General features: G+C 42.0%; 4 protein-coding genes across 4 annotated transcripts; 2 read left to right on the top strand and 2 right to left on the bottom strand.

The window, feature by feature from the left end:
- The first annotated feature begins 424 nt into the window (after positions 1–424).
- Duba (Deubiquitinating enzyme A) lies at positions 425–4,036 on the top strand. The gene is made up of 7 exons (XM_017165842.3): positions 425–1,223; positions 1,299–1,366; positions 1,730–2,276; positions 2,337–2,493; positions 2,559–3,312; positions 3,378–3,592; positions 3,647–4,036. Exons 1-7 carry the CDS (start codon positions 1,098–1,100, stop codon positions 3,739–3,741), a joined length of 1,962 nt encoding a protein of 653 aa, XP_017021331.1. The 5' UTR covers positions 425–1,097; the 3' UTR covers positions 3,742–4,036.
- A 490-nt stretch (positions 4,037–4,526) lies between these two features.
- LOC108073913 (transcription factor Clamp) lies at positions 4,527–8,143 on the bottom strand. The gene is made up of 4 exons (XM_017165709.3): positions 8,100–8,143; positions 6,466–7,086; positions 6,234–6,385; positions 4,527–6,171 (listed from the first exon to the last, which is right to left on the bottom strand). The coding sequence occupies exons 2-4, from the start codon at positions 7,010–7,012 to the stop codon at positions 5,254–5,256; spliced, it is 1,617 nt and encodes a 538-aa protein (XP_017021198.1). The 5' UTR covers positions 7,013–7,086; positions 8,100–8,143; the 3' UTR covers positions 4,527–5,253.
- A 497-nt stretch (positions 8,144–8,640) lies between these two features.
- On the bottom strand, positions 8,641–9,162 carry LOC121503151 (uncharacterized). Its single transcript, XM_041777319.2, has 2 exons — positions 9,064–9,162; positions 8,641–9,011 (listed from the first exon to the last, which is right to left on the bottom strand). Exons 1-2 carry the CDS (start codon positions 9,130–9,132, stop codon positions 8,760–8,762), a joined length of 321 nt encoding a protein of 106 aa, XP_041633253.1. The 5' UTR covers positions 9,133–9,162; the 3' UTR covers positions 8,641–8,759.
- A 328-nt stretch (positions 9,163–9,490) lies between these two features.
- Positions 9,491–9,966, top strand: LOC108073911 (uncharacterized). Its single transcript, XM_017165707.2, is given in 2 exon segments — positions 9,491–9,682; positions 9,684–9,966. Coding segments are annotated over 2 exon segments (243 nt in total). The 5' UTR covers positions 9,491–9,586; the 3' UTR covers positions 9,831–9,966.
- Positions 9,967–13,363: the final 3,397 nt, after the last annotated feature.

Here is a 13,363-nt window from a genome sequence, read left to right as displayed (position 1 = left end):
ACTTATACAGAAAACACATATGTACATACTTAGTTATATTATAAATATTAAGAAATAAAGATTTTCAGAAAATTTCTTGGTAGAGTGATAGGTTTAATAAAAAAAATAATTATTAAAATATTAAATAAAAATATTAATAAAAATCATTATTAAAAATATAAAAAAATTAATTATAAAAAAAATAATAATAAAAAACAAAATAATTTTCGCGAAAATCTTTCATTTTTCTTATCCTAAATTTATGTAAATTTATAATAAGTGTACTTAATTGAATTATTTAAACGTAAAATCATAAATCATTTAAATAAGACCGTTTTAAATAGCTAAAATTAGAAAAACCCCCGATCTAGCGGGAAAATAGCTAAATTGTAACTGCTGATGGCAGGGCTGAAATGGTACTAAAAAATCTCAAAAACAGTAAGAAGAAGCACAAAGTGCACAAAATAAAAAATCGAATTACAGGACTTAAAAACAATACAAAGTTGCGCCGAAATCGCTATTTATGAAACCCTAAACTCCGTGGCAAATCGCATCCAAGCGGTGAGTGTGCGTAGTGCCGTTTTTAGCCAGCGATTATTGTTAGCAATTGCAAAGACAGCACACACACACACACGGACACACACAGTGGTCCGCACACGCACACACATACGCACAAGCACAAACAGATGAGAAAATCTGGAAATTGTCATTCATTCCTTATATTTTCATGTCAAATCCAAGACATTAGTGTGTTTCTGGGATAGATTCCAGAAATCGAAAAACTATAGCGCTGAGCAGCGCATGAAAAAAACCGTTTCCCGTCCGCTATTCGGGACACGAAGCCACAGCAAGGTGGGTGAAAGGAAACCTGAGATCGCATTTTCTGCGACGACATCGCCCAGCTGAGTCTGAATCGGAATCGGAATCTCGGGGAATCGGACAAAGAACACACACGGTTCGCCGCCGAGTTTTTGTTAGTGGTGAGAAACGTGAGCAGTAGGCCTTGCGGAGGAGCGTCGCATCGCGTCGCCTCGTTTATGACGCACATTTGGGGAAAGTAAACGGAGCTGCAACAAAGGCAACAACATTAGAATAGGAGCAGTAGCTGCAGCGGCACCATGACGATCAAGCCAGTGAGTGCACCGCCCAGCGCTAAGCGTGTGGCCGGCAATGTGGTCGATGCGGACAACAAGGAGACGCAGGTGGTGGTGGTGGTTGAACAGTCGGTGGCCAGCCAGGCCCAGGTGAGTGCTACCTTTCACCTGGTTTTCTTCTCCTTTTTATAATTTTCCTTTTTGCATTTCCCTCCCCCCACTCAGAGTCCCCAAAGGCGTGGCGAAGTCTATGACGAGCTGGCACGCACCCATCGCTGCAGCCCACACAAGAGGTGAGTGGTTACCTACCTCCACAGTCCCCGTTAGAAGTTTGCATGCTAAGCCAAAGGGGATTCCCCTTGGGCTGAAGCAATTAAATAGCATTTCTAGTGCATAACTTGTATATATTACAAAGCAATTCAAAGGGGGCCACACTCCTGCAACGCCATAGTAAACCTTACTTCTTAAAGAAAGGCTCATTTGGTTCCGCTTTTTGCGCAGTAAATTAACTTCGTTGCCTTTGGTTTGTGGTAGTTTTCTATTGTTCACAACTTAAAATGGAGACTCCTAAAGAGAAAAATGATTTATTACCCATTTTAAAGGGTTTTGATTTCTTCAGCTAACTTGACATATTTTATATCTTTTATAATTTTCAGCAACGCCCGTTCAAAACGCCGTGACCACCATGACAGTCATGCTCATCACCACAAACGCGATCGCCTTGAACGCGAGAAACTCAACCATCCCGCCGTGGTGGCTGGCAGCGTTGGAGCCTCTGTTGGCGTGCCTGGCAGCAAATGCAATAGCCCACCTTTGGCTTCCACATCGAGCGGCAGCAGCAGTCCCTCCGTGGTGGGCAGAAACTCACCCGAACATCTGGGCCTAGGCTGCTCCACAGTTCCCAAGGCTCAGGGTCAGCTATCGCCGGCAACAGTGGCAACTGCCAATCTACTGAAATCAGCTGAAGAGACCTTTTCGGGCTATAACAGCGGGGATGAACACCTTCAGCCCAAGGAGCGCAAGATTCCAGCAGAGGAGTGGCAGCGTCGCGATGTGGAGTTTGCCAAGTGCATGGAGCAGCGTGGCTACGAACTGAAGCCCGTGGAAGAGGACGGCGCCTGCCTGTTCCGCTCCATTTCCCTGCAAATTTACGGCGATGAGGAGATGCACGATGTGATACGCCAGCACACCATGGATTATATTGTAAGGATTTGGAAGGTATTGAAATATTTGGATTAACAAGAAATATATTCCCTCTTGCAGCATGAGAATCGCGAGTACTTTGGCCAGTTTGTCACCGAGGATATCAACAGCTACATCCAGCGCAAGCGAGCTCGTGATGCCCATGGCAACCACATCGAAATCCAGGCCATATCTGAGATATACAGTCGCACCGTTGAGGTCTACTGCTACCAGTCGAGTGAGTTTAAAAGGAAATCTAAAGAAATATCCCTATATTTACTCATCTTTTCATCCCTCTTGCAGCTCCCATAAACATCTTCAACTCGGAACAGTCGCAGGCTGGTTACCCTCCCTTGCGCCTCTCCTATCAGCGCGGCTCCCACTACAATGCCATTTTGGATCCCTATAACGCCACTGTTGGGGTTGGCTTGGGCTTGGCTGGTTACAAGCCCGAGTTTCAGACCGCTGAGGCAGTGCGTCTCAGCGAGCAGCTGGAAATTGAACAGACCATGTTCGAGGACAAGCTAAAGACAACGGACTGGGAGGCCACCAACGAGGCCATCGAGGAGCAAATAGCTCGGGAATCCTACCTGCAGTGGTGCCGCGACAATATGCAACGTTCGCGTAATAGCAACACGGCCGCTGGTTCGGCCACATCGTCAACGGTTACTTCTGCAGAGGCGCTCACCGATTCCGATGCCTCGCCCTCCAAGTACTCGATGTGCGGAGGCACAGGCAGCAGTGGCAATCCGGCGGCCACCTTGACCAGTGCCAGTGGTGCTGTGGATCCCTCAGCTGCAGGATTTTCGCTGTCGCCCAAAACGTTGAGCCAGTTTTCTCACAAGTTGACAACGGATGATATGGCTGGTTATGACAGTGATACCACTGATATGAGTAGCACAAGTTCGGTGGGTCACTGCGGTGGGAATTCATCGCCTAGCACAGTCTCAACAGCTCAGCGTGCGGGCAAGGGATCAAAGACGCAGCGGCGGGCTACGGCTCTTAGAAAGAAGCGACGCCATGAGACTCGCGAAGTGGTGCCTTTGGCTGGGAAAAGGTGAGTTAGGGATTGGTATACCTTGTTCTTAGCTTCTTTTACTCTTGTTTTTCTATTTTTAACAGCTCGGATATTTTGGAGGCACCTTTGCGTAAGAGCCCAAAGCGCGACTCTGCTCCTTCAGTGGCTCGCGCGAATACGCCGGATGCTGAGCAGCGTCCCTGCACTTCGAAACAGTCTTCCATTTCGCCACAAAAGCGCGGCGAAGGCCAGTCGTCCAGCCAGAAAAACTACTCTAGCTTTTACCAAGAACTTCTTGAGGCTTCCTATGCCAATGAAGGTGGGAAATAATTCAGATTTTGAAAGAAAATCATTTCTAAACTTCCCTTTACAGGCGTCAACGAAAGCGAGATGCTGCAGCAGGCCATCCAGATGTCCACACGCGACTATATGGAGGACCAGAAGCGCAAGTATCTCTCTGGACCGTAGGCTGCCGCGTCTTCTTCTTTGTACAGTGATTTAAAAGTTCTTTTTCGCAACGAAAACGAAACACAAAACTTACCAAAAAAAAAACAAAACAACAAAAATTAACAGAAAAAAACAACTTGAACTAAACGCAGAAATTATCGACGATCTTGAAATGCTGTTAAAAGCAAAAGTGCAACCTAAGCAGTCTTTACACTCTCACATACACTTATCCTATATATATGTATGTCTATGTATATATATATATATATGATCATATATTTTGTAATAAGAAATCCAAGAAAGGTTCATTAATGAATTTGCTGATTTTGAGCACAAATTTTTGATAAAAAGAGGTCGATCTGGTCCGCTTTTATACCATGAATAAATGTCACGTTCCTTTTCCAACTTACAATTAATTGCTATTTTGTAAAGCTTAAATTATAAAGTTAAAAGTTAGTAAGCGACAGCAAATGAACTAAAAATTAAATAAACTAAAGAATCGGCATACACACACACACACACACATACACGATACGGATAATGCTAATGATTAATTATTTAATTAAATACAATAAATGGTGCATAATAATCGTAATTTATGAGTACTCTTAAATAAAGCAAAACTAAATAATCACAGAAAATAAAAAAAATTATTTATTATGGGGAGTTTTATCTATAAAATAAAATAAAATCCATTGTTTTTTTTAGATCAAATTATATTATTTATCTGCATACAATATATACAATGGTTTATCTGTGTAGCAAAAAGTTATATAAATACATTCACAATTTTTTTGAATCTCCTTCCTACAAGTAAGTTTAAATCTAAATTGCATTTGTTTACATATTTTTTATATATTTATAAATATATATTTAGTGGTTCGCTGCCAGTGGAACAGTTTCATGTATTCGTACAGGTGTTTGTACAGGCATACATATACATACAATACATACAACATTGATTCTAATTGTGTACAAAAATACATTTCACTAAAATACATTGCGTATAAAATTATTATTATTTCTTTGCACATATTTCTCTTAAATTAGATTATGGAATGTTTTTGGGGGGCGGATAAATCCACTTCTAGGGTTTGGTAATTAACTATTGGAATTTAATTTTAAGTTAAATATAAAAAATATGGAAATTAAACTAAAGATAGTTTAAGGATTACATCAATTTATCCATATTTTTAAAGGGTTAAATTATTCTAAAAAAAATTAGGTAATGGAGTTTCTATTGTTTTTAAAAAAATCTTAAATGTTCAAAATGGTCTCAAAACTTGTCCCCTTGATCATCTTGATCTTACTTTTAATATTGTACACTGTTTTTGGAATAATCTATTTAAGATTATCCCTGAAGACATTAGCTAACATAACATCCTTCTGTTTGCATTATCCGATTTTGTGAGAGTCAATTAAGTTTGTGTGGGCCGAGAGAAAGTATTTTTTTTTTTAGGAGCAGCCAAGTCCTAAAACTTGGCTTAGGCTAAATAGAATTTTGCTTTAACTGACTTTACAAAAATCATTTGGCTAATTTATCATTTGCTGCTGTTGCTGCTGCTGCTGCGATGTCTGCTGTTGCTGCTGCGGTGCCTGTTGCTGGGTGATCACTATGTGATGCTGCTGTTGTTGTTGCTGTTGCTGCTGTTGTTGCTGCTGCTGTTGTTGTTGCTGTTGCTGCTGTTGCAACTGTTGCTGTTGGCTGGCTAATTGATTGGCATGTTGCAAGGCTGCCGTGGTGGCCTCCGTAACCACTGGTTGCAGCATGCTAGTGCCATTCTCCCTACGAACATGACTGTTAAGCTCCGCCTTGACCCTCCTGGCTATATGCGAGCGTGTATGTTTTCTTAAGTGATCCTTGCGATAGAAACCCTTGCCACACTCGGCACACTGATGCCGCTTCTCCCCGGAATGAATCACAAAGTGCAGGCTCAGCTGCTCCTTCCGCTTGAAGGCCTTCAGGCAGACGGTGCAGATGTAGGGTCGATCCGGATTATGCGATTGCTTGTGGCGGGTGAGGTGATCCTTGCGCTTCAGGGATGCCTGGCATATATCGCAGACATACCGCTTTTCCAGGTTGTGACCCACCAGATGGACTTCGAGAAGCTCCGGCTCTGGGTAAGCCACATGACATTCGGGGCACATGTACAAGGGGCTGCCATCGAGCGCTGTTCCCAAACGAATCTCTCCAGGTCGCAGCTTGGGTTTTCGATCCTTGCTACGCTTTTTGCGCTTCTTTTTCTTGGAGGAACTGCCACTGGCTCCGGCTCCAGTTGCCGCTGTAACCGTCGTCGCTGTGGCCGTGACCGCCGCCTGGGCCTGCTGCACCTGCAAGGTGGTCGTTTGCTGCTGCGGCTGCAGCGTCAACTGCTCCTGCTGAGGTATACTAATGGTTGTGGTGCCAAGGGTATTGATGCCTATGGCTGGTCCCGTCTGCACCTGAAGTACCTGGGGGAGAATAATTTATTAGGAAATTTTTAAATATCTTTACAAGTTTTTAAAAAACTTACCACATTTTGCTGATTCTCCTTTTTTATCGTTTCCGCGGAATACTTGAGGAAGTGATGCAGCGACAGGGGCAATGTGTTGGCTGGAAGATGCGAGAGGTAGTCGGCCACGGTGGTGCCCGGCGTCAGTGTTTGCCAAGAGGTATTTTGGAGTACTGGTAAAATTAATAAATTAAAGTTAACTTTATATATTGATTTCATATCCTTAGAGAATATCTTCAATCCCCTAACCCACCTTGTTGCTGCAGAATGGCATTGCACAGATCTTGGGTGAGTTCCTGTGGCGCCGTCACTTGTTGCTGCTGCATCTGCTGCTGCTGTTGCTGTTGTTGCTGGCCGGAAGTGCTTGCTTGCAGTGCATCTGCTGCTGCGCTTGTTGTGGTGGCACTGGCATAAGCCACCGTGGCATACTGCGTCTGCTGTTGCTGCTGCTGTTGCTGTTGCTGCTGCTGGGAGGCAGCCACCAAGTGCCCATTGTACTTGTCACCCTGTAGTGCATCCTCCTGGCCACCGCGGAATTTGTTATTCCCGCTGCCACTCTGACCGGTGGCCAAATTGGCCTGGCCAAAGTGTGTGACCTGTTGCTGTTGCTGCTGGTAGCGATTGCTAGTGCCGGCAGCATCCTGCTGCTGCTGCTGTTGCTGTGGGTTATTGGTGGTGGTCACCGTCACATCCGCCACGGCAGCTGTAACCGTGGAAACCAAGGGCGCTGTGCTGGTAGTGAATTGCGGCAGGCCGGGTATATTCCCAGGGAAAGTGTTGCCAAATGGAGTGAAGTTCATGGTGGGTACGTGGCTCAGCTCGAGGGAAGATTTTGGGGGATCTTAAGGGATCCTGGGCGTTGAGAATCAGGCAACTGTAAATGGGGGATAAAAAAGTTCATTTTAAGTCAGTTCTTTTATATTAATGGTTTTTTTTTAACATATATAGAACATTATTTAAGCTTGAAAGTCCTTTGAATAGAAAGTGAAAATAGCGCCGTGTTTGTTGTCGTTATTTTAGCTGACTTGCCGAATCCTATGCACACACACACACTACCGCCCACCCGCAGGATGAAATCTAAACACACCACCAGCCAGCAAAACACACACAACACCAATAATAACAACAATAACAACAACACCACCCGCGATGCATTTGTAGAGGTGACGATAAAAAAGAGCGCGAATCCTGCGCTCTGGGCTGTAATGAGAGCAAGAGAGAAGGAACGAAGAAGGGCCAAGGGTGGGCGCCATAAAAACACACACAGAGGGAAGGGCAGGAGGTTCATTCGAAGGATTCCTTCTATATCTCGATTTAGTGTGTCGGTACATTAAGATTAGGTTAGGGCTGACCCAAACCGCAAGTGTGTGTATCACGAAAAAAAAATATTGAATTAAAGCCAAGAAAAGCGGAAAATAAACGCAAATAACAAATATAACTCATACGCAGCGTGGGACAATCTAAACTGACTTGTAAGTGGCAAGAGCACAAGACTGCGCCATATCGATTTTCACTAAGAACCGGATACAGTGTCCTTTTTAATTGAGCAAACATATTATATTATAATAATTATTAATATATTATTATAGTTGTTATTTTTATTATTTTATTTAAATATTTATTTGCTTAATTTTGAACGAGTCTTTGCGTGACTCTGTCAGATGAATCAACTTTCACTTGGAAAACACTTCTGCGCGCGAATCCGTGACACAATAAAACGCAAAGGCGCGGGCCCCACAAAGGAAAAGTGCAGCCAATTGCATTTGCTGCTGCCGCACAGCCCATTCTGGAGGTCACCTCCTCCGCGGCCAACAAAAAAAAAATAACAAAAAGTGTGTGTATTGTGTGGGGTATTTGCTGGCGGGGGAGGGAAGGGGGAACCACTACCGTTCAATGTGTCTGCGGTGCACATGCACATGCACATGCGAATAACACCCGCCGCATCCACAACTGGAGGCCACCTGGCGGCGTGTGGCGTAGCTTCACTACTGACCCGACCCGGACCCGTCCGCTCCGCATTGTGCTCCGGCTCTTGTACTTCGCCGGCACGAGACAGGAGCTTCGGCTCTCCCCTAACCTTGGTGGTATTAGTTGGTCTAACTATGCTTGTGTGCTTGTGAGAGAATAAAAGGAGAGCTCAACCGCTATCGAGAGAGGGAGAGAGTGCGAGTGCCGCCGCTCTCTTGTGTGGGCAAAAACATTCCGTTTGCCATTTTGAAAAAGCATTTTGGCAAAATATATTTATGGACGGGCTTTATATAGCCAAGTGTTTATCGATAGAAAGGCAAAGAGCCATGATCAGGGTCTGGGCAATCGATTAGCATTTACTTTGGAGTTATAATTTGGTATTTAAATCTTTATAAATATAAATGTATTTCAAGGTAGAAAATAGTAAATTGTATGTATAATTAGGTTATAATCTTAGAATTTTTTATTTAAATTTAATTTAAGCTATATTTTTGATCCTATAAACTTATAAACCTTATATATATAAATTACATTTATGCCAGACCATGTTTCTGGCACCATTAATACAACTAAATACCATTAAAACTCCTCTCTATAAGGAATCTCCAGCAAAGACGATTCTAAATTAGCTTTGCTCAGACCCAAAGACTTATGCTTTGGCATACAGACACCTTTAATCCGACGAAATCCTTGACGGCAAACACATTCAGGATCAAAGCAAAATTTTGCGGCTGGGCATGCCCTGCCGGCAGGACATTTAATGATGGTACAGCTGACAATCTCATTGGGCGGGCAGTCAACGCCCATCACCTGGTAAACGTCATCTGAAATCTAGGATTTGCTAAGGTTTTCAGTTTACATTTAAGCAGACTAAATTATTAACCTTTGAAGAGTTTGTATAAGAAAAGAAACCTAGTAGAAAAGCACACAAAACTACTAGAGAAGTATACATTGCGGCAATAAAGTCTTAGGTAAAGTGACTTTACGATACTGATACATTTAAGCCGCAGCGAATGTCATTAAGTGACTTGATATAATTGTTTAATGCGATAAAAATGTTTTAAATTGAAAATAAATAAAATATAAATAAAATATAAAAAAATCTACAAAATACTTATCAACCTTTTAATACCCTGTTTACCAAAATAATATTACGTATACGTTATAATAAATTTTTATATTACGTATACGCAATATTAATTCTTGAATATTACGTATACGCCACGTTTAAAACAGGACGAAGTAGAAGTAATTTTGAAACCCATTTTCCTTTCCATTTACTTCCTCCAAACACATCAAAAGCACACGTGTTCCCTCCAAGTCAAACAGGGGTACATCTCCCGCATATAGCACTTGTCTCCCCACTCATCCCCCAGACTTCACAGGGGTTCGTTTAACTTGCATATATGCAGGCCAAGTCGGGCAGCAGCAGTAGCAGCAACAACAACAATTGCAACCAAAACAAAGATGCTGCTGCGCTCCTGACACTGAAACCCGCACACACAAGGCCAATCGACGAAATCAGGCCACGCACACGAATTCCGGCACGGTGGCGACGATGACGATGGCGATGGCGATGACGTAGCGATGCTTCCGGCAAACGGCCTACCCACAGCAAAAGGCCGGCCGGCTTCCCCAGGCCCACAATAACGCCCATACCCAGGCAGCTCCTCTTCAGAAGCACAGAGAAAAGTGCACTCAATCCTGCACAGGGAGAAAATGGAAGTAGCTTTAACCTTTAATCATTATACATAATTTAATTTTTAATATTTTTAAGATACAAGGTACCCTATAAAATATATATTTTTATGTATTAAAAAATGTTCCTAAAACTAAGAACACTTTTCTACAATTAAGAATAGCTTCCATGAATTTAGGGCTCAATTTGTTTAAGTTAAATTTCCCCGAGTGTATTGCAATCCATCCATTGCGAGTAAACACCGAGGACTATCACACTCCTGAATCGGAGAGTGAGAGTGTCGACGCCAGAAGGTGGCCAAATGGCGGGTGGCCAGAATGGTTAAAGGAGGCGGGAGGCAGCAGGCGGAAGGCAGTGCTGGGCAAGTGCAACTCTCCTGTGCGCATGTGAGGCCAGCCGCCTGCCTCTTGTGCTCGTGTATCGTCGCGGCTTTTGTGTGTGCGTGGCCACCTCGGTGGCTTTCCAGGCATTGCATCACCATCACCATCGTCGTGGTCGTGATGGTTGCAGCGGCGAACGTGGAGGGTGGAAGTAGGGAGGATGCAGTAAAGTCGGCGCATTTGGCCGCACTTTGCCGGTCAATTCCCAGTCCTTTCCACGCCCAGACACATCCTCGTCCTCGGATGCAGCAGAATGTGTTACAAGTGGCAGACAAAGGCTTTGAACCCTGGCCGCAATTGGCTTTTTATGGTTGCAATTTTGGGGGTTTTGGTATAAATGATTGTTTTTTATTTTTCCTAAATTTTTGGGTGTTTTATATCTATAAATCCTTTCTTAATATAAGGGGAAACTTAACTTGTTTTGCTGGTAAATTTTTCATAAAAACCTTGGTGAATTTTCCCTAAAAAATGTAGTGTTATAAATCTCCCATGTGTTTAAATATAATTCCCAACATTTTTCTATATAAAGTCTCATTTTGGCTGACTTTTAAACGGATTTTAAAACAATAGTAAAATCTTTTCTGATTTTATAACAATTTAAAAGTATCCTTAGACATTTCAGGCCACTTTAAAATTATTTTCCAGCCACTGTGCGACCACGACATCATTGTCATTGGCAGTTCTAGTGGGCCGTAATCGTGTCCGCCCCGCCAATTCGGCAAAGACAAACTGTGAGGCTGAGTGCAAGTCGCGCCCGCAACTACTCGCAGGACACCCACAATTGCCCACAGATTTGCACACAGCCCTCGCAGCTGTGTGTGTGTGCGTCGTGAAAGTGAAACTGCGACGCACGGCAGAGCCGGAGTTTGCAGCCGGAGCCGTAGCCGTATTCCGCAGCCGGAGTCGCCGAAATGCCATATTCGTGGCCGTGGCCGTGGCCATGACCCCCCGTCGTCGTCGTCTGTGCATTCTGTATCCTGTTTTCTGTATTCCGTGTTTTGTATTTCGGGGCCCGACACCCACCACAACGCACGTACACAAGAGTTTTCGGGGGAAATTCGGAAACGCGGTCACATGATGTCGATGACGTTGCGCCGCCGGAGACTACATTGCAATGCAGGCACATTAAATGGCTGATTTATTGCCCAATTGTGTGTGAATCAAGAGGGCTTGTGGCTTTAGTAATTTTAGGAGAAATCTTTTACTTTGTTGGTGAAATTTTGAAAAACTAGTAAAACTTTTTATGAATTATCCTTGGGAGAAATATTTATTAACTTTGTGTTTAGCGTCTTAGATAAAGAAAAATAAATTGAAAGTTTTTTTTTCAAAAATAATTCTTATATCAAATAATAGTTTAAAATTCTTTTTAAATATTTTTAGTTGCCTTAAAATATAAACTCCTTTAAAGTGATTTTAGTTATCTTAAAACTTAAAACCCCTGTGAAGTAATTTTAATTAGAAAAGTCTAAAGGAAATTAAATTATATTAAAAATTATCAATTAAATATTAGAAGCTAAACATTTTTACATACAATTTTATTATTTTGATTAACATTTAACAAATTAATTAAAGTTAAAGTAAAGATAAAGTTAAAGTCGCTAGCTTTTCACAATTGGTGACTTGCGAAGTTAAAAGGAAATATTGTAATTTTATTTAAAGATTAAATACAGACTTGAAAATATTAAATTAAAAATTTAATAGTTACTTTTTTTCAAGAGTTCTTTTAAAGACGACATTTTACGATTTATCACATGAAATTCCATTAATTATTATTATTATTATTATTATTATAATAATTCTTCTAATTAAGGGAGATATTTTATAAATAAAATTTTATCAATTATTTTGAAAATTATTCCTTAAAAATTTAATTTTATTAATTTCAAAGTCAAACCACATTAGACATTATAATAAATAGGTACAAAAGCCTTTTTTCATTTCTGTTATTTGTTGAATTATTAATATTAAATTATTCTTATTTAATTATTAATATTAAAAATATTGCCATTTAATTTTTGATATTGTTATAAGAATTAAAACAAAAATCCCTCTGCATATTGCATACTTCTGGGCGTCACTCACAATAGCACTAATTGCTTCACTAATTTGCATGTACCCAAAAGCGACTATGTGTACTCACTGGTTTTTCAATTACTCTGGCAGTGTTTTCACATTTTCCAGCTCTGTGTTTTTCTTTATTTTTTAAGGAAAAACACACAATGAAGACACACTTTAGAGACACTTTAGTGGGAAGACACGTTTTCTTGCTAAACTGTTGACGTTAAGCCGCGTGAAAGTAAAAACGCGACGAAATTCGCAGCGCGGCAACAAATACAAGTACAAAATCGAGTGTGTTGGTGTGTGTCTGTGTTTTGGGGGATTCAATACAATTCGATGCGAGGCGAGGCGAGACAAGGCAATGCGATTCAACCGGATGACGTAGTGTCGGCGCTGGCGTTATAAAGTTAACTGATTGAAAGTGCGTTCGTCCGGCGCCTAAAATTGTGTAGAGTTTGGTGACGAAGAGCCGATACTCGGCCGAAACAGGCGATATACCAATACAGCGGCACTCAGGCAGGCTGTGTGTGGAAGGACTAGCAGTTTGGCCAAATGTTTGCCGGCGGCAGACAATTATTTACTCTTTAAATTGCCGACAATGCGACAAGCTTACACACGCACACACATACGAACACGAATGAATATACATATACATATGTACTCCACCCTCTCTCGCAGCACCTATACCGGCGCCTCGCTTTCGCTTTTGTGTTTGTTCTCTCGCCGGCAAATACCTCACTCTCTTCACGCTTCGGCTTTCTCTCTCTCTCTCTTGCACTAGGATGCTGTGTTCTCTCGTGTCCATAGCTCAACCATATTGCTCTCTCTCATTCACGCTCTCTTCGTTTCATTGCATTTTGCCGATGTCCTGTTAGTTAATTTGAGCGCGCGCCGTCAGGTATGCAACAGTTTTTTTCAAACGCACTTTTTAATAGGCATTTTTATGCCCCCCAGCATTGGAGATTCTAATAAAACCCATTAAAATACTGCAGTATATAAGAAGTTTACACAACTGCAGCTATGTACTTATGTGATTTATATGCATG

This window comes from Drosophila kikkawai, chromosome 3L, assembly GCF_030179895.1.
Source record: "Drosophila kikkawai strain 14028-0561.14 chromosome 3L, DkikHiC1v2, whole genome shotgun sequence".
Lineage (NCBI taxonomy): Eukaryota > Metazoa > Arthropoda > Insecta > Diptera > Drosophilidae > Drosophila > Drosophila kikkawai.
This window is presented reverse-complemented; position numbering and strand designations above follow the sequence as displayed.